Source organism: Apis florea, unplaced genomic scaffold (assembly GCF_048593485.1).
Source record: "Apis florea isolate Af1SG1 unplaced genomic scaffold, ASM4859348v1 contig_3170_pilon, whole genome shotgun sequence".
Lineage (NCBI taxonomy): Eukaryota > Metazoa > Arthropoda > Insecta > Hymenoptera > Apidae > Apis > Apis florea.
The window spans coordinates 7,054,629-7,075,364 of NW_028256714.1; the positions used below are offsets into that span (position 1 = coordinate 7,054,629).

Below are 20,736 nucleotides of genomic sequence, written 5' to 3' on the forward strand. Positions count from 1 at the left end.
TTTTCTCCTTTGCTCCAACTGCGTTGCTTCATCCCCCACCTTTTCTGTTACCCCTTCCATGCCAGCGAACCACCCACCAGATCGCTTGTTCGCTATGTCGCGAACTCCCTCTTATTTTCTCTCTCTCACGTTAGGACGTTTGATCAGTTTATCTCGCTCACTTCTCCATTATCCTTCTCTATCCGACTCGTATCGTTGCTTGTCATCTTATCTTCGTCCCTCTCGAATGCGCGGAGGCAGACGCCAACGAATTCACTTCACGCAACTTCAGTTTTACTCGGTCAGTTCCTACTGCCGGCCAGAAGAATTCGTCAGTATTCGCCGCGCTGCATTGCCGGTAAGTTGTATTTGAGAAGAAGATAGTTTGATTACTGTAATACTCACAAGTGCGCGTTTATAATGAGAAGATAAGTTTAAAATATATCTACAGCATATATGTCCGTTGTTAATTGCATTATCAATTTAAAATAAAGTTGTTTATATAAATTTGACCGTGTCATTATAAAAAATACAAGAAACTCCAGATTAAAGTGTCTGCCATTATTGGATCAACTCAATCTACTCGATTCTAAAAAGAAAAAAAAAAAACACGAGTAAATAGGCATTGAAAATATTTATCTTGGGGTAAGAACCAGGAAAATAGAAAGATATTCAGAGAATATCCATGAAAAATAGGAAAAAATATAGTTATTTTGGAATAGAGACGAAAATAATATTATTAATTGCATTTTTAATCGGTGAAATTTTCTCGATAAACTCCGAACAAGATTGTGTACGAAAAACGACACAACACGAACATACGTTTCAATATTCCAAAAGATTTTGCGAAAGTTTGCCGCGTAGAAACTGCGAAACAACAAAGTCGAAGATTCTCTCCTCGCAGTGGGCCAAGTTCTTTATCAAAACATGGCCACGTGACCGACGGCGCGGCTTGTAAACAGTGAGTTTGACCACGTGGTCTGCCCCTTCTCTCGTTGCCGCATATCTCTCTCGCACTCGTTCTCTTTCTCTGTTTCTTTCTCGCTCGCTCGTGACACGCAGAACAACGTAAGCACAGCGTAGCGTATTCTCGGTCGGTCCGCTGCCAGCTGCGGGAGAGTTCGATTCAAGTGATCCGCGATACTTTGCTTTTCTTTACAGTTCACCTCCGTTTCATTTTTTCAAAGTGATATCTTTGTTACTGTGTGCACGATATCGTATAAATACTATTCGTCCATAATATCCAGTCGTGAGCCATAAAAAAATTAAGTGACAAACGCGAATACAGTAACACGACGAAAAGTGATCCCAGTTTCTGTTTTTAATTCATTATTATCGACGTGGTACTGTTAATTTGTAGAAATCATAGTGTTGGCAATATCAAAAATTTCAATCGCAATACGATTATCAACTGTTACGGATATTTTTTCCGTGGTTTGTCGCTAGGCAGCGTGATATTTGCGAAGGGATAGCACCTCTCGAGGTGCTCGCGGTCAAAGTGGATTACATGGAGGAAACGAACATGATGGACTCGGTGCCGGTTTCTGCGTCAGGGTCAAAGACCGGGTTGCAACCACAGCAGGGGGTACCATACGATCTTGAGAGCGGGTTCGAGCCTCAGACCAGAGCACGGTCGCACACGTGGCCGCTGCCAAGTCCAGAGGAATATATTGAGGGAAACAAGAAGCCGAACGTATCGGTTCGAAAAGAGGGCGTCGAAGACGTCGAAAGTGGCACGCCGCCTCAACATGGTTCTCTCGGCCAAGGTACCGGCCTGCTTCCGGTCAAGAAGAATTCCTCCCGACGAAATGCCTGGGGAAATCACAGTTATGCAGATCTCATTACTCAAGCCATTACCAGTGCTCCAGATGAACGGTTGACTTTGTCTCAAATCTACGAATGGATGATGCAGAATATTCCATACTTCAGGGAAAAGGGAGAAAGCAACAGTAGCGCCGGATGGAAGGTTAGTTTATATATATATATATATTTTTTTTTTGATTCTGTAATACTTTTTTAAATCCTTTCTTGTTATTTCCCATACGTAAATTTCTAAACTTCAAGTATTTGATATCAATTATTTTTATACTTAACATAACCGCCCTTTTCTCCGTTTTCGCGTTCCCGCGCTAATCTTATGTAATACTCATGCGCGTTTATCAAGATGCTTCAAATACTAAATAAAATATTTTCATTAGTTCATTAGTATGTTAAATGATATAATGAAAGTTTTTATAGCTTTTAAAATTATTACATTTTGTAATTAAATATTTTATATTTTTATACACTTAATACACTTTTATACATATTTATTAGAGTATTTCGTTGTATGATGATTATAAAAGAAAGACTACAAAAAAAAATATGTATATTTGTGGAGAATTATGTGTTATTTTCAATCAATCATACATCGATTATTTTTTGTTATAATAAATAGTGTTTATAATATATTATGCATTAAAGTGACAAAATTTTTATATTTGTTGAGATGTTGTAAATTATTCTGTTCTTTTATATACTAATTTGTCACATGACCATTCTGAAACTAAATAAGATTATAGCATCTTCGATTAAATTTTACTAAAAATACAAAATATAATAAACGAAAAAAATTTTTATAAAAGAATTAATCATTTAAAAATTCTAATTTTAATAAAAATTTATATAGGTTTTTTTGAAAATAAATTCTCAAAGTTTCAGCATCTTTTCATGTTTTGAATATAATTTAGTCTAAGAATTTTTTTAACGATAGAATATTAAATTTTGAATATTTTGTAATTTAAAATTTAGCTTTATCTCGCATCAAGCATTATAAAAAAGAAATTGAAATTTTGAGTTGATTTTCTCCAAAAGTACATTTTGATAAAAAAAATTAAAAAGTAAATGTTCGTTTTATGAATTTCTATATGAAACAATTTTTTAACAAAATATCACTGAAGAAAATCAACGCAATATTTTTTTAATTTTTGAAAACTTTAATGATGTAAAATAGAGCAAAATGTTAGATTACAAAATATACAGAATTTACTATTTTATTATTAAAAAAAATTTCCAACAAATCGTTCAAAACTTGACAAAATGCTGAAACTTCGTTGAAGGTTGATTTTACTTCAAAGAGATTTCGATCTAAATATTGGTACATGTATAAGTAATTATGCTTTCAATCATATATTTTCATTAAAATTAAAATTTTCGAGTTAAATAAATTTTTTTACAAGATATAAAATTTTTGTCTTTTGTTCAATTTTCAAAATTGTACATTTTACATTAAATTATACTCATTTATTACGATTGTTGTAATTGGAAACTGCTCTATCTTACACAGACCATCGATATTAGACTTTTAATTTTCATAGCCAATCAGATAACGATTTTCCGCGTTTTACATTTCTACGTTGCGCAGTCACGCTCGGGACTGGTTTCGATATTCCTAACGAGATTCGCTACGGCTCGTGCCTCTCGTCATCGCCGAAACGTTGACCATGAATACGAGTGATAGAAAAAGAGAAAGCGAGAAAGAGAGAGAGAGAAAGAGAAAGGCGCCAGCGAGGCGTTTTAGATTTTTCGGCGCGTACTTATGTAGGTACGTATAATATATACGTCGGATAGAAAATATTCGCGGTATGTAAAAAAGTAAGTATAGAATAAAGGAACAGGTTTTCGCGTTTAAGTTTTATCCGTCTCATTTCCATACGTTCCTTCTTACGACTCCTATCGTTTCTTTTCACAATCGAATCCGTTTGGGTAAAATGTATTTATCCGTGGCCCTCTTACATGGAAAATGCGCCTTTGCAGATAGAAATTTCACATGGTTACTTTCTCGACGTTCGAGAATTGAAATTCCCGTTCGAATTTACCAGAAATAACGAACGTGAAAATAGCGAGCAAGATCTTGATAGTGGTTAACCGTATATGCGCGCGCTCTTTTCATATGTATATTAGCCGCGGTTTGATTTCTAACGACACGCGTGCATCATCTCCGTTAATCGGAATTTAAAAAAAGCATACTATCGATTTACGCGGTTTAACAGTTGGCGAAGTTAACTTTTCCCGCGGTGGTGTACTTTTCCCTCAAAGCGGACCACTTTTGCGAGTTGTTCTGAAATCGAGGGAAATAAAACGCCTCCCGGTAAACAGCGACGCTTTGTTGGTAGTTATCGTACCGATTTCTGGAATAATATTCAACGAGATACAGATATCCACGTATAACGCAAGAATTGACGGATTTTGATATTATTTCTCTCTCTCTTTTTTTTCTTTTTTTTTTTTTTTTTTTTCGGAATTATAGAAGTTCATCAAACAGATATGAAGCGATTGATAAAATTTGAAACACGTTTGTTTGCTGTAAACAGTATGAGTATTGGGGAAATAGTATATGAAAAAAGTAATGAATGTTTGGTGAGTTGTAAAAATTTTTTCTTTGATTTAAAAAAACGTAAAATTTTTTTTATCATGAAGTATGCAACTGGTTGATTTAGAAATATTCTGAATGATACAAATTGTAATAGAATATACATTTTTTTTTTTATAAGAATATTTATATAATTAAAAATTAAATAAATAAATGAATTCTTTTTTTTTTATAAATAATATCGTTTAAAATACTGTTTACAATTTAGTAATTGAAAAAAATTTATAGGAATGAATAATACAGCAAATAAAATTAATAATTGATATATAATCAATTTAGATTCTTAGAATTAGTCAAGAGTAAGATAAAAATTAAGTTTGTTGCACTTTATTTCCAATTTAAATAAAAATCAAAGAAACTTGAAAGAAAGATGAAATATTATAATTGATACAAATTTTAATAATGCTTATGTTTTCTTAAGTTGTTTAATTAATGAAATATAAAAAATATTTTTTCAAATAATTTAAAAAACAAAATTTCTTCCTATACTTCTATATATATACATCATTAAAAAAAGTGATTGTAACAAGAGAATAAGAAAATACACAGGATGAAGTTTTTTCGCAAAAAATTTTAACAAGAAATTTCCCAAGAATTTATTAGTATGGTTTGCGAAAATACATGTAAATAAGTATGTCACAAACATAAATGTCAATATATTCAACTTTCTTCGAAGGAACAGTGTACAAAATAAAGGGTACTTCGTGTAAACTTTAGCTTTCAAGGTTCAGAAAGTAATGAACGAAGAAATGAGAAGCCGATTGCGAAAAATTTGTTTAGAACAGCTGCAAAGTTCAGATGCAAGGCGCGAAACAGCGTGTAATCACGTGGTGGCTGTGTACAAATATCTGTATCTCCGGCGTGGTGTTTTCTACGCGCGTCTGGTCGCGTGTGAGTGAGAGTATAAATAAACGAGGATAGTTGGTATTATCTGCGACGTGCATAACTATTGTGTACGACGCCCGTAGTTCTGAGATTGAGACCTAACAATTCAACGTTTAACGCCCGTCGCATCGTTTACTCCATTTGTCAAAACAAACGAAGCTTTTGCTTTCAATACGGAATTACGGAGAAGTTTTTTTATTTGATTTCCATATAAGAAAAAAGAAAAGGAGAAAACTTTTGAATTCAATTAACGGTTATATCTGTTCATTTATTTATACATTTCACTTTCAGAAAAGAAAATTTTTGATAATTTAATAAGGGCACATTTCTTTCTCTAAGTTTTTGTTGCATTTAAAAAAATTATTACTTATCGTATAGTTAAATTATTAAACGCTTGATTCAATATTCTATTTATGTATAAACCTTTTTGGAAACAGTGGCTCGCTTAATTTCTTTCATTGTATATTTAAAATTAATTTTATAGTTATCATATAATATTTATTTTTGCTATAGATAAGACAATAAAATTCGCAATTAAATAAATCGTGAATTATTTATCGTGAAAAAATTGCAATTCTTTAAATTCTTGTCATAACTACGTTTTAGAAAATTTCTGTAGTATATTCTTGAAACAAATATTTTTAGGTTATCTTGATTAATTTCTATTAGATTTAATTACAATTCTCATATTTTAATACAAGAGGTTTAACATATTTAAATCTCTCTAAGCGTTCGAATTGAGCCAATGAAATTAGGAGTTCCAGATGCACGCTGCGACACGTTCGCGTAATGCTTCAACAGATACTAATATCGCAGCCATTTATCCGTATGCGTGCAAATATCATTCTTCAGTAGTATTCGCGACACGCTCGAACGTTATAGACGCTGAATATCGTATCGTATAATAACGTCTAAATATTCATCTCTTCTATTACCGCTCTTAGTCATATGAAATATAAATGTTCAGGTTTGTTACCGTACGTTATCGATATCTTAACAGAGTTTCTATATTGTAGAATTATTATTTTATGATTTCCATTTCATTTTTATAATCTCCGTACTTTTTAATGTATATTCTATTACGGTATACGTGAATGAATATTAACGAATTAAATATTAACACATAAAATAATAAATATTAGTCACAAAAGAATGAATTTTGCATAATAATTCTTAGATAGTATTGGTATCTTATCTTCTTGATTAATATCATTAATTTTAGGCTTATTGCGTTGAATGTATATGATCCAATTGCTTTTAGATTAGTGTATCTGTTTTCCATTGAATTTTATTAGATTTATCAAAATCTAATGTTGTTAGTACATTTTAGAGAAGAATTAAAATAGTTGATTTTGTTAATTAATTATTTAGAGTAGATATAGATCTTCATTTAATAAAAGTGGACAAATCTTTTTCTAGTTTAAGTTTATTTTTCTGTCTTATTAATTTTTTTCATACTCGATACGCTATATTGGTGCTTCTATGATATAATCACTTCTATTTGGTTAATTTATTCGTGAACTATTGCTAAGATTTCCAGATTGGGTTAAAGATTTTGATTGAAAATTCAACCTTGAAGCCCGAAAGCAATCAAGGATATCCAGAAAGAATACCAGTACCTGTCGGATATTACAGAAACAGGAAAACGAGAAAAAAATCTCCGTGGTTTCGTTCGAAACGCAAAAAGCCCTTAAGCAATATTGGCTTCGGACTAAGCCCGATTTCTCAAAGCTGTTGGATCCGTACGAAGAAACTTTGAGAGCCGAGAAACCAGCAAAGATCTCGCTCACGTTCATCTGTTTTTAGTACTTTAGTTACAGCAAGTTATACCCGTTATTACAAAGCACTGAACACAGTGTTCTTTCATAACGATTAGACGGTCGTGTTCTAACGATCTGTAACAGTGCGCTGACACCGTCTGAGAATCTCCGGTATCCTCGAACGTGCTATTCTTTTACCACGGTCCCTCATTTCGTCGATACACTGTCTGGATTTTATGCCGTTTAAAATGGTGTTCAAGTGTACCATCTGTCTTTCACATAAATCTTTTGCGTTCGTGAAGCAATAAAAGATTCCAAGACGATACTTCGGCGATTATAAAAATTTGCCGGATTTTGTTTTAACAGTGAATCGAATTCGAGAAGGAATATGAGACAGGATAGAAATACTAGACATCAACGTTTTAATCTATACGTATGTATAGTAATGAGATTTTTATATATAATAATATTCAAAATATTGAATAAAAATAAAAATCATATAATGACCTTTTTACATTAATCATTAACGTTTTGTTTGATGAATATTTTTGTTGTAACAGCAAGTTTTTGAGAATACATACAATGGAATTTATTTAGATTTATTTTGCGATTTACAAAAGAAAGTAAATACGTTAATGTATAACAATCGTAGTTTCAGAATACTAATAATTTTGAAAATATATTTTAATTCCCATATATAAATAATAAGAGAAAGATAATAAAATTAGAGTTAATACATACTTGATATATATTTCATATTTATTAATAAATAATAAAATAGATTTCAATTACTCGATCAGAACAATCTGATCGAAGAAAGAAAAAAAAGATCTGGAAATATAATACTTTCTTTTTAATATTTTCTACAGTTTTATGATTCATTTCTTTTAAATAAAACACTGAAACTATCATATTACTACTTGAATTTTTATTTATCTGATTTCGTTTTAATTAAAGAAAAAGCAAAAATACAAATTTTTAAGATTCACAATATTTATGTTCATACAACATTTTTGCATGAAGTTTTCTAAAATTATTCATTTGATTTATTTATTTATAGTTATTTCAAGACTTTAAATAGTAAGATACAAAGAATATCTCATATTCTTTTCACATTTATTCTTTTTTTCTATTACTGACCGTGTTTAAAATTTTCTTTAATATCGCCCCAAAGTTAATTATATATAATTTCGCTATTGTTTGATATAATTGTAATTAAAATTTTGTTTTTTTGTATTTGCCATTTTCCTTTTTTTTTTTTTTTTACTTAAAAAAACACGCACAAATGTTTAAATAAGTATGTACATACTTTTTATTTACACTCCATCTTCAAGCACTCGGTTCATCTATAGATCTCTAATACGTGAAAATCTAATTCTCGCAAGAGCTATTTACACCAAATTTTCTCAGAAATGTTGTTACGCATATGTGAAATAAAGTGACTACTTAAGCTCCTATCAACAAGAAGCTCCCGCAGAACTAAGTTCTCGCTTTCACTGGATAATGCATTCTCCTCAACGAAGGATTGTAAACGGACTTTATCCCCAAATTCATTCATCTAAAAATAATCTAGCAAGTTCGAAGCAAAGATTTACCGAACGATCTTGAAAGCGTCGGTTCACGCGGCGTCCATTTACAGTGTGTACGCAAACGCGGCCGAGGAACGAGGAGCGGTTATGCGGCCATCTGCGTCGTTTTGGTTGCATGGTGTATACAATCTTCATTAACGAACCATAGAGCAATTAATGCGAATTTTCCGAATCGTCTGCTGTTCAATGAGATTTAAAAATGATTTGGTAGAAACACGAAACGCGCGCGCTGCGTATATTTCGAGTGAGCGCGGTCGGCTGACATGAGTTTAAAGCAGGCTTTCCACGTTATTTTTGCACGAGGCAACACTGGCGTCGTTGCCGCATCTCCCTCGTCGATCTCTTTTCCTCTTCTCGCTGACGATCATTCCCTCTCTCTCTCCCACCGCCATCTCTATATACGACCCTGCGACAACCATGTTGCCGATATCATCATCTTGAGGTCATCTCTCCCTCCGCCTACTTTCGGGCCCACTTCCATCAGGACCGGTAGAAGCTTCCACCGATTTTTTCTATCGTTCATTTTTCCACCTGCTTCGATCGCTGAACCGGACAGAGACCATTTTTAATCAACATAATTCTGAGAAAGTTTACTCGTTCTTTTGCCGTTGTTGAAAAGAAATTGACAAACTCATTGAGTTGGTCCGTACATATTGTACTAAACATTTAAAGTGAGAAATTTATGCTCACCATTTGACAGCTTGTAAATCTTAAACACTGTAAGAGTTGATTACTAACTATCTGTGCAGTCGAATATTATGCAAAAAAATCCACATTTGTTTTTTTTTTTTTTTTTTTGTTTTAATTACCTTAAGAAATATCTATGACAATGTACTGAAAGCTTTCTTTTGTATTCTATACATTATATATTGTTATGTCTTTCTATTAAAAAGATAATTAGTTTTTATTTTCTAATTGTAATTATTGAAAATATATTTATGAATATTAAACAAAGCGGATAATTATTGAAAAATAAATTCAATTCTCGAATTAAACAAAAACTGATTGTAAAGAAACAAATGTATACAAATCCTTTAGAATTTTTTCTTGATGACAAACGTGATAAAAATATGAATTCATATTTTTTTCTCGTTTTTTCTTCCACTCGAAATAATAAACTACAAAGCCACGTTGATAAATACACTTATTCGAAAAAATCACTTTGGCCAATTCTAAAAATTCTTAAGAAAATTGCAATTGAAATTGATTGTTTGAAAAATCATGTTCATTCTAGCTTGTAATATCAAAATGTTTAAAAATGTTCTCGATTAGGTATCTTTTCGGTGGAGGATCACGACGGTTGTAACGCGAACCCTCGAGGAAATGCGACGACGGCGATAGTAGGTCGGCTGTTTTATATTTAGCGACAATAAATTTTATAGTAACCAAAAAGCATTGGTTTCGTAACGCGTCGCGAATCATGGTTCGTTTTCCCGTTGTCTTTCCTGTTTAGCAACCTTAGAGCATACCTTCGAAGTATCACGCAGCGAGAGGAAAGTCGCAGTCGATAAGAGGAAGTAAACGCATACGCAAGTACTATTCCTCTTCCGTTTCTGAAATGCGTCTCGTCAGCTGTCGGTGTTCACTGACCGCGGTAGTCGACACTCTATTTACCTTGCCTGGAGCAAGGCTGCGATTTCCACTTGCCGTAAATTGCGACAGAATCATACCGGCCACACTTTACAGCCTCACCCGATCCAATGACGGTTCACCTTTCTCTCGTAAAATTTCTCGCCCCAGGCGATTTTCTCGGGTGACTCTGAAAGGCGCGACAAGTTTTTGCCTCGTTTATTTGTGTATATTCCTTTTGCGAGTCACCCTCGAATAAGTTCAATTATCGTTTCGGTGCTTAGATGGCGTTCGCGGAACAATATCTACAAAGGGGGCGTTTCGGATGCGTGACGTGTAATTAATCAAGGCAAGAATTTTGCACTCAAAGAGAGAAGAAGAGAGTAGTTCTTACGTGTTTCACTAAGAGCTTGATGTGTTACGTGAAAATCGCGCGATCAGCAGAATCGGACGTAATTTTGTCCTTTTGTTAAAATTGCGGTTAATAGAACGAGTGAGAATTGATAATGTCTTGTGAGGTTTTTACCTATTGTTGGGTGGATCGTCGTTGGTACAAATTCGAAGACACGAAATCTAAAAGCGAAGGACTTTGCGACACGTGGGCAGAGGGTAATTAAAATATTCCATCGAGTAATCAAGAAACTCCACAGACGCTTACGTCATTTGAAACGCGACATCAGAGATTCGCGTGATATCATAAAAGTGCCGGGCTCGATTGGGAACGTCCGTTACATTTTGACGTCTGGGTTCCTTTTTTATTGTTGAATATTGATAATCATTTTATAAATTATTACGCAATTTATTATCTTTCTTATCGATTTGTTATTTCACTGTGAATGATGAAGTTGAATTTTTATTTATGAAATATATAGCTCGATACGAATTATTGTCTTTCTTTGTATGAAGTTTTTGTCGAGAAGAAATTATTTTTGTGTTTTGTGTGCGATGCGAGTTTTTTTTTTTTTAATTTACCTGTAAAATAATTGAATCTATTGCTCAAATTTAATCCGATTTATTTAACAAAACAATATGTATCTTCTCTTATTTTGAATTTCACGTGTAAAGAATATAGAAAGCAAAAGACAAATTACTAAAGAAAAGTTTTTTTTTAAAATGGTCAAGATTTCTATTGCGTTTGAAAGTTTCGAATGTATAGTTTGATATTTACAATTGTCGTTTTATTGATATCTCGTATAATCAGCTTCGTTACACTTTCTAACTACTTTCCAATGATTTAACTACATATGTATATTTAATATTATATTTTTATTGTAAAAAAAGTTTCATTTTAATTAATAACACAATTGTACAAAATACATTTAAAGATAAAATTTATTATTGACTGATAAAAATAACATTCAAAGAATGATTTTATAAATTTAAATAATAATATTAAATATAAATCGTTTGCAATTTAATTTCGTCACGAAATTCGTATATTAAATTAAAATGTATTAAAAGCTATGCTTACATATAAATTTATAATAAACACTTTATGCAGATAAATAAGTTTAAAAATTTACTTACTTAAAATTTAAAATATTAGATAAATATCAATTATCTCTAAGATTTTAAATTCTTGTGATAATCAACATTAGATACATTTATATTCATTATCTTTAATCGTTTTTATCTGTGATTATTCATAAATAAAAATGATAATAAAAAACATAATTAGCTAACGATTTTTAAAAATTTAATAAATTTTAATTATAAAAATTTTTTCCACGTATTTTATTAAAATTTTGTTTTAAAATTTCTCAAAATTTAAATATTAAAAAACGTATTTTTTTTTTTTTTTAAATAAAATCATAACCTTTATAATCCAAATAGTTATATCATTATCCGCTTGAAAATTCGATTTCGACAAATAAAAAAATCGAATCGGTTTGTATAAAAAATAACATACAATTAATTTAATTTCCTATCTATAAAATCAAGTTCACACACATTTTGAACATATTAGCGTATTCTTCATAATATACGAATAATTACAATAAATAACATTCAATCGTGCAATAATTATGGAAACAGAATATTTCATTAAAAAAAAAGAAAAAATTAAAACCGTTTTCCCGAGAAAAGTCGATCGAACCAATTCAATTCGACACGATATCATTTTCCCGCCTCTTTTCAGTTTCACAAAGGTAAAAAAAAAAAAACGAAGCATGCACTTAATACCATGCAGTTATAACGCGAAGGGTGTTACGGTAGCCGCGTAATGCGTAGCCGTGTTCGCGATGAAAATCGAGCAACGCTCGGGAAAAAAGCGAAAGAAACGTTTTCCCTTTCAACCGACCAACTTGGTATCGCGTTTCGGTGGCGCTTGCACGTTCTTCGTGCTATACTCGGCCGTGTGTTGCATGTTCACCGACAGATGCACATTCAGTGACGTAATGTCAGACACGGAGCGTAACCGCACTCTTCACGTAACATACCCTTGACTCTCCTAATGAGTATCGCACATTCGTTACGTATGTTGCGCTTCGCGGACAGATACACGTAGAGGCGACGTTGAGGCGAAGGTGCACACGCACGCGAGGAGCGACACACCAACCAACAACAACGTTGCACGGTGCGAGTGGCGCTGTTGACGCCGCCACCGCGTTGCGTCTGTCGCGGTTTATCTCTCAATGTTGTTACAAGAATACCACGCATCCCTTATACGCTCGTTGGCTAAGCATCTAATAAAGCGTTTCTTCTTCGCGATAAAAGCCTCGGCCAGGTTTTCTGCGTCGGTTACGACGACAGTGTTCCGAACGCTGAGATATAATAAATGAAAAATCGCGCGGCGAGCGGAGACAGTTTTTCCAGCGTTTGTACTGGGGAAACAGCCTTGATCAGAACGTGTTCGTAGGCAAGAATGAGGAGAGAGAGAGAGAGAGACATGTGAAGGAAAATAGAGAGGAAGAGATTAGCGGGATTTCTTGATAGAGGCAGCTCTATACAGAGATCCAGGAAACAGAGACACGTGGTGAAAAATGCGGAAGCCTTCGAATGATTGCATGCAAATTTCTTCTGCTTAATACGCACACACACACGCGCGTGTCAGGTAAACGATGCCTAACTTGCGTAAGAAAAACGTTTGTCTCGCGAATATTATTCATTATCACAATTTTCTGTAGAAAACTACGGTGAAATCTCTTTTAGAGAGAATATTTAGATAATTACACTTTTTTAATTAATTTATTCTTTTCTTTAAGTAGAGATCATATTTTTAATTGTTAAATTATATAATATTTTTCAATATAAGTAATTCTGAAAATAATTCTGTAATAGATATGATACTATATATATATATTTTTCTAATACTAATGTTTTTTTATTATTTTATCATTAATTTCGCATTATTATGATCAAGAATCGTTCGGTTAAATGAAGAAAAATATAACGTAAAATGTATATTCATATTGAAAAACTATATTTCCAATATTGAGGTAACTAAAATTTACGAATTTAGAGAAAATCCTATTGTCAAAAATTGTTAGAAACACGTTTGATACTTAAGAACACATGAAAACGTCAAATTGGAAATTCACTTACAGGAAATTTATCAATAGAAAGTACAAGCAACAACAATTTTTTCTGCTCCAATAATTACAAATTTTTAGTTACGTCGTTATTACGGCAAACGAGCGATATGTGTATTCGCAATAAACGTACACGAAGAATATATCCGTTTAAAATATTCGGATAATAATAAGTGTTGAGATACGAAAATATACCGAGATACTGTTTATCAAAGAACGCAAAAAAGAGAGGGAAAAGTTCGTTGCAATAATAATTAATTATTTTTCATTTCTCCTTATTATTTGTTACATCAAAGGTTCGAAATCAAGCATCGATATCGATTCAATTTCATCTTGGAGAACAATCAATTTCATTTCCGTTCCCACCATGTCTAAAAGATCATTAGAACGTTTAATATGAAAATTAATATGGAACGATGTTGTTCATTAAGCAAAGACCTCGGTTGAAACTACGACACGAGTTTTATCTGCTTGAAACTGATTGGGCCCGATCTCCGATTCGAGGCACTGACCTCGCGTGCTATTTAGTCGCCCTTCTCTGCTACAGCTTCTCGCCTCCTCCTCGTTCCTCTCGGTTCGTTTTCGCGTCCCTCTTTCTCGCTCGACCGGATTGTCCCTACATTCTCGGACGTTCCTCCTCCTCCTCCCTGCTTTCGGTTCGTCCTTCTTGCTATCTCTGGCGCGGAGAACTTCATTTTTCTCCTCTTTGCGGCGAGTTATAATGTTTCACACAAACCTGTAGCAACAATATTTCGCATAAAATTGTAGCAACAATATTTTCGTTGCGTGTATACGCGCATACACCCGCCTGCTAGATCATTGAAATATGACGTAACTATGCCCGAGAAGCACGATCTTGAACCTAATAGTTGACTTATGGCTGAAAAAAACTTGGAACGCATTTGAAATATGCATGCAAGACAGGTACAGCTGTTCTTGCATCTCTTTTTTTTTTTAGACGCGATTATAATTGACAATTTACTGGTATTCCGGACCAAAGTATATATGCGTGATAGTAAGATATATATATATATATATATATAGTAATAGTTGTCTTCAGTTTAGAAGTTGAATTCCTCGATGGTTCAAGGAATTCTAGTATTAATGAATTCGTTTCAAAAAAATCTTTATAAAAAAAACATTCCTTTCTTTTGATGATATCTCTGTAATTAATAAATGTTAAAAAAACTCAAAGTATTCTAACAATATCTACTAATGTAATGTTTAACACGGGAGAATTCGATAACAAGGATTTCTTGGGAAAGTAAGCAGCTTCTGGTGAATCTTGTTACGCAATTTTTGATGAATAAATTACGTATTTACGTATTACGTAAAATCTCATGGAATTTATGCCATCGATATTATTTAAAGATGGAAGGAGAACATCATCGTTTAATTTTCTTCATTCATTTTTATTCATTAGTCAAACGTTTGTTCAATCAAGCATTTTTATTCATTAGACGATGCGCGAGTGTAACATCACAGAAAAACTTGTGGAAAAAACTTTGGATGACGGGACAAAGTTTCTTCAATGAAATTTCCCGTCATCTAACCGAGTTTTTTTTCGCCACTTGTCGAGTTGTCATAAATTTATTCTCGAAGACGACTCAAGATTGGTCAAGATTGCTACACATCTGTATACCCTAAAATGATCGTACGTAGGAAAAATTATTTATTAAATTATCGATCTATGATATATTTATTGACAAGTTTATTTTTATTCAGAATATTTCATAGATTTTAATCAGAATGATGATATTCAATATAATACATGTATCTAATATGATATACAAAATAATGAAAAATAATATAGCAATGATACAACTAATAATAAATTAAAATGAATATAGCATGTAATATAATGTAATATAATATATATTGTAATTATAATAGTAATAATAAATATATATTATTTATATAAATTTAAATATAATTTGTAATATACATGATATTTCATTTACATTTTGATCATAAAAAAAAAGTTTGAGTGATATTGCTTCATTTTTAAAGGAAAAAAGTTTTAAAATTCGATTTTGCAGAATTATTTTCTGATTAAAATAGTTATATTAATCAAAATAATTTTATCAAGACTTGATATTAAATTTCTAGAAAATTAAACAGTAACCATTTTAGCGCTAAATTTCAATTTTTAAAATTCTAAACGGAATTTTTCCTTGTTTAAATTATTTTAACATTCAAAGATACCTGATAAAATTTTTCAATATTGATTTTAATGTCGTTTTTAATTATTATGAGTACATACATTTAAAATATTAAATTTTAAAAAAATTCTTGGAAAGTAATACTGATTCCATGTAAATTTTGCATAAAGAAACTTGGGCTTTAACAGTTTGGAATTCTTTAGAGAGTGAAGTTAATCTATTTAGCTTTCTATCAGTTTAGTTACTTCATATCTTGAAACGTGTCAAGTTTTTTAATTTTTCAATTTTTACGAATCAAAGTTCAAAGCATTTTCTTTTAGTCAATAGATAACATAGAAAACTACGAAAAATTATCGAGTTTTTAATCATCAATAATCTCCAATTATGAAAATCACATTAAAAAGGGACCATATTTTATTTATTTTTAGATAGAACGATTTTTCAAATCTTAACCGTAACGAATTTTTATTAAAGAATTATTGTAAAATTTTTATATTTTTATAACAAATCCTTATAGAAAAAAATTGAAGACTTTTTCTAGCAGACCACGTAACACTACGCTGACCGGCATACGTAGTAGAATGAGACTGTGCAGGACTTGATGTCTACTAGAATTACACGTAAATGATATACGAACCTGATGAGCGTTTCTGCGAGACATTCTGCATACTCCAAGAAGTGCAAGTATAAAATCTAAATGTTCATAATGTGAGAACGTATAATTTAGATTACGATGATTTTTCTAAGATGAAACCGAGTTTATTCTTGTTGTTATTATTTAATTATATAGACAATACACAATGCATAATGATATGGCGATATAATACGAAGTTTTATTTTCTATATTTAGTATTAATTGTGAGTAATATGTTACTTTTGTTATATTTAGTAGCACACGATTGTAAGGTAATCATTCAAAAAAAGATTAAGGAATATTTGTATATTTAATCTTTAACTTATTTATTTCATTGATTAATTGCTTATGCTGCATTTTATTGATTTATTAAATATAAATGGAGATGGCTATAAAATTTATTTCTATTTTGCTTATACCATTTTACTTATATTTTATTTATGCGTACATTAACACAAGCACAAACAGTAATATAATTTCTATATTATTTTTAAAATCTTTAATTGAATATCATTAAAAATTTTTTTTTTTAAATTTCGTATTAGTTGTTGAAGATGCAGTTCTACGTTATTTTAAAATCTTCAAAGAATCACCATTAATGTGGTTTTACAATATCTCTTTTCATATTTATGAATTGTATACATTTTACAATATCCAAGATCTTGCTATTATCGTTAGATATTTTTTTCAAATTGGCACAAGCTCTTTCAATTTTAATATCTCCATATTTATAAATTTTCAACTTTTTCAACTTACATTTGTGACATCTAAATTTTTTTGAGTTTTAAATAAAAGATGATCATAAGCATATATGCAATATTAATGCAATATTTCTTTACATTTAAATAGAAATCTTCTAAGAATTTCTTAACTTCAAAAAGAACTTTAAAACGGTGTGATTAATTAAATTAATTAAATTCAAATACATATATTAAATTTCATGTTTTAGTAATATCTAAATCCATGTAATTACAAAATTTTATTTAAAAATATATTTAATATTTTGGTGTTTATGAAAAAAAAAAATATAAATAAAAAATAATAGAAGAAATAATCTTTTCACATATTTGATACATGTGACATTAAATATTTGATTTCAAAATATATAGGGAACAATAAAAATATTCGTACATTGGTTGTACATTGATTTCTATGCGTTATTTATAGAAAAATATATAGAAAATAAAAAAAATTTTTTACAGTTAGTATATTGAAATATAATATATAAAATGGCAAAAAATAAAAAAAACATATTTAGTTTAATAATACGAATTATTATTTAGACCTTAAAAGAAATATAATAGAATAATATAAATATAATCGAAAAAAGAAGAATAAATATATTTACTCTAGATACAGAACATAGAAATCAAAGTTCATCCAACGTCTGAATATTTCTGTGATTCATTATATGCCAATATGGATGATAAATCTTGTATAATATGATAATTTTAAATCAATAAAATTGAGTATAAAATGGAATGAATAATTCTTCTTAATAAAAAGCAATTTTCCATGTTACATTATATACTTATGTAAGTACAAAGATATAAAATCTTAAACTTCGATCTCTTTTATCTCAATATACATTTTTTCCTTTTTGAAGCAAAAGAAACGGTAAATTAAAAGTATTCTAAATAATTATCTCAATATACATTTTTTTTTCTAAAGCAAAAAAAAAAAAAAAAAAAAAAACAGTAAATTAAAATCATTCTAAATAATTTATCATCACAATTACGGTACAATTTAATCCTGCATTTTAATATTCTTACATTTCATACATGTGCATGTATAAAAAAAAACCAGAATTAAAAATCACATAAAATTTCTTTTTTAAAAAAAAAGAAAAAGAAAAAGAAACCATCACAAACGTTTCTTTTTATTGCATAATAAATTATATATTAATTACGTTTTTTGTCTTTAATTTAATCTCTTCGTGTCTTATTCCGATCTATCGTATATACACAGATACGATTAGAAGGAATCAAACTATACACATTTGATTGAATTTCCAAAAAAAAAAAAAAAAAAAAAGAAAAAAAGAAGAAGAAAAGACTGTTGCCCGAGCACAAGCGCTTTGCCTATCGGAACGTTCTTATCGGGGACGGATGGAAGATTCGTGAAACTGGAAATCGAATATAAACTCCCGCCATAGTTTCGTCTGTTTGTGTAAAACATATACATACACGCGTAACCGGGTCCGATACTGCTGTGTCCTTATCTGTGTGAACTTCGTTTAAAGCGTTTCTTGCTCCCTCCCTGTCGCGAATGTTAAACTCAAGTACGTGGATGTTGTTCGCGAAACAAAAAGATACGCGCGTATGAACGCGATTGATGAATCGATTTCTTTCACGTATTATCGATCACGTAGTATCGCGAGGAACTTTTCTCGCACATTGTCAAAAGTAGAGAAATATTAATCAACTTTGTTATTAATAAATGGGCGTGATGACAGGACCGTACTTTCGATATTTTGCATATTATGTGGTTAAGACAACTGTACAAATATCATAATAACGCGTTGATATTCCATCGTCTGTGCGCTTATCGTAAGATCCTCGTGCGTCGTACAAAATATAATTTATATCGGTCTGACAAACATCGATTCTCATCAACGGCTACAACGTTCACTATGCTCATTTAACATGTGTCATGTATTCATCTTTCGATCCGATATATATCATTTTCGCGAATAATTTTTCATCAAAAAATTGCACGAATTTCTTTATTTTTTTTTTTCATTTATTATTAAAGCGTATCACTCATGTCTTGAGATTTCTAGAGATCGATTCGTGAATATATACAAACATATATGTTGTATATCGATGTACGAATATCTCTGATAAGATTTTTTCGTATCGTTATTGTATTGTATCGGGAAACGGAAATCTTTAATCGATGCAAATATATAATCGCAAAGATATGGCGTGGATTAGCCGTGTAGATAAATTTGTCGATGTCGAACGTGATTAATATCTAATGATTATCTCAAACGTTTCGATCCATGGCCACGAAACAAGTTAATCGCATTAGAAGGGCATAATAACATGTGACTAAACATCAATCTAGGTTACGCAAATCGACTTTACCCTCGACCAAGTGTAAACGTAAAAAATACATAACTATTGTCTATATAGATGTTTTGAACGAACTACTCGTTTCAAAATAGATAAAGAAAAGGTCTTGATTTTCAAGGCAATTTTAAAAACGTAATCAAATTTTACGAATGTAAAAATGTAATATTCATTTCGTTTATTGATAAGTTTAACAAACATCTAGAAAGAGATATCCTTATCAAATAGATGATTGACGATTTTTCTATTTATCCAAAACCATTATCCCTTGAAACAACAAAATAATCATTATTTGTAATACCACGTTCGAAACGTATTCCGATCTACGGTGGATCGATCTATAATTGGCTTGATCCGCGATTACCATCCAGCCGGGGACGAGCCATCCGTGCTAAGACGCGGATTGTTTGTCAAGACTGTAATGGTGCGTAGTATGCCGAGTGGTAGCAGCAGGCACAGAAGAGAAGTGGACCAATCGTCGCGTGTGACGAGAGGGGCACGACCAAACTCTCTGCGCTCACGTCGCAATTCCACCGACTGGTTAGCCACGCGTACGCGCACGCTGCTGCCATCGACGCGCTTCGTTGTGTATATACCAAGCTCGTCCCGTGCATCATTATACGCTCCTCTTGTCACCGATCGCGCTCGTCCGCCTGCTTGGGGTCAAAGTCAACCACAAAGTGGCCGGAGGGGAAAAGCGAAGACACAACCGTCCTAACGCGTGCATATATATATATATGTTTCGTGAACTCGTCGTTGATTCACCACGTGCTTCCTCGGGCATTTTTATTCTTTCGGAAGCTGATCGTTCTTAATTGATTTTTGACGTTAATTCGAAGAAATACATTTTTAAATGATCGGTCACTGACTGGAGATCGTTCAAAGAGGAGGAATTTATGTGTGTTGAGCTGTGTAAACTCGTAGACCTTGAGCTTCTTCTGAAATATTTGAATTTAACTTTTCAAATTCGGTTGCGGTTCGCGATTAATTTAAATTTTACATGGATTTTTCATTCTTATTGGTATACTGTATCATTATATTTTTATATTACGTGCAATATAATTATAATTATTATATTATTATATTAGTTTTTTATATATTTTATATTATACTTTGACACACATATTTGTCATTTCCGCTGTA

General features: G+C 31.5%; 1 protein-coding gene across 2 annotated transcripts in view; it reads left to right on the plus strand.

The window, feature by feature from the left end:
- The first annotated feature begins 258 nt into the window (after window positions 1-258).
- The window catches only part of foxo (forkhead box, sub-group O), a 303,094-nt gene continuing 282,616 nt past the window's right edge, over window positions 259-20,736 (plus strand). The window contains exons 1-2 of one of the 2 annotated variants that reach the window (XM_003692893.4): window positions 259-337; window positions 1,426-1,945. In XM_003692893.4, the coding sequence (XP_003692941.2) occupies window positions 1,487-1,945 (459 nt within the window). In that variant the 5' untranslated portion in view covers window positions 259-337; window positions 1,426-1,486. Of the gene's footprint in view, window positions 338-1,065; window positions 1,946-20,736 lie in introns of those variants that run through there. The other variant, XM_086910207.1, reaches the window with a different exon arrangement.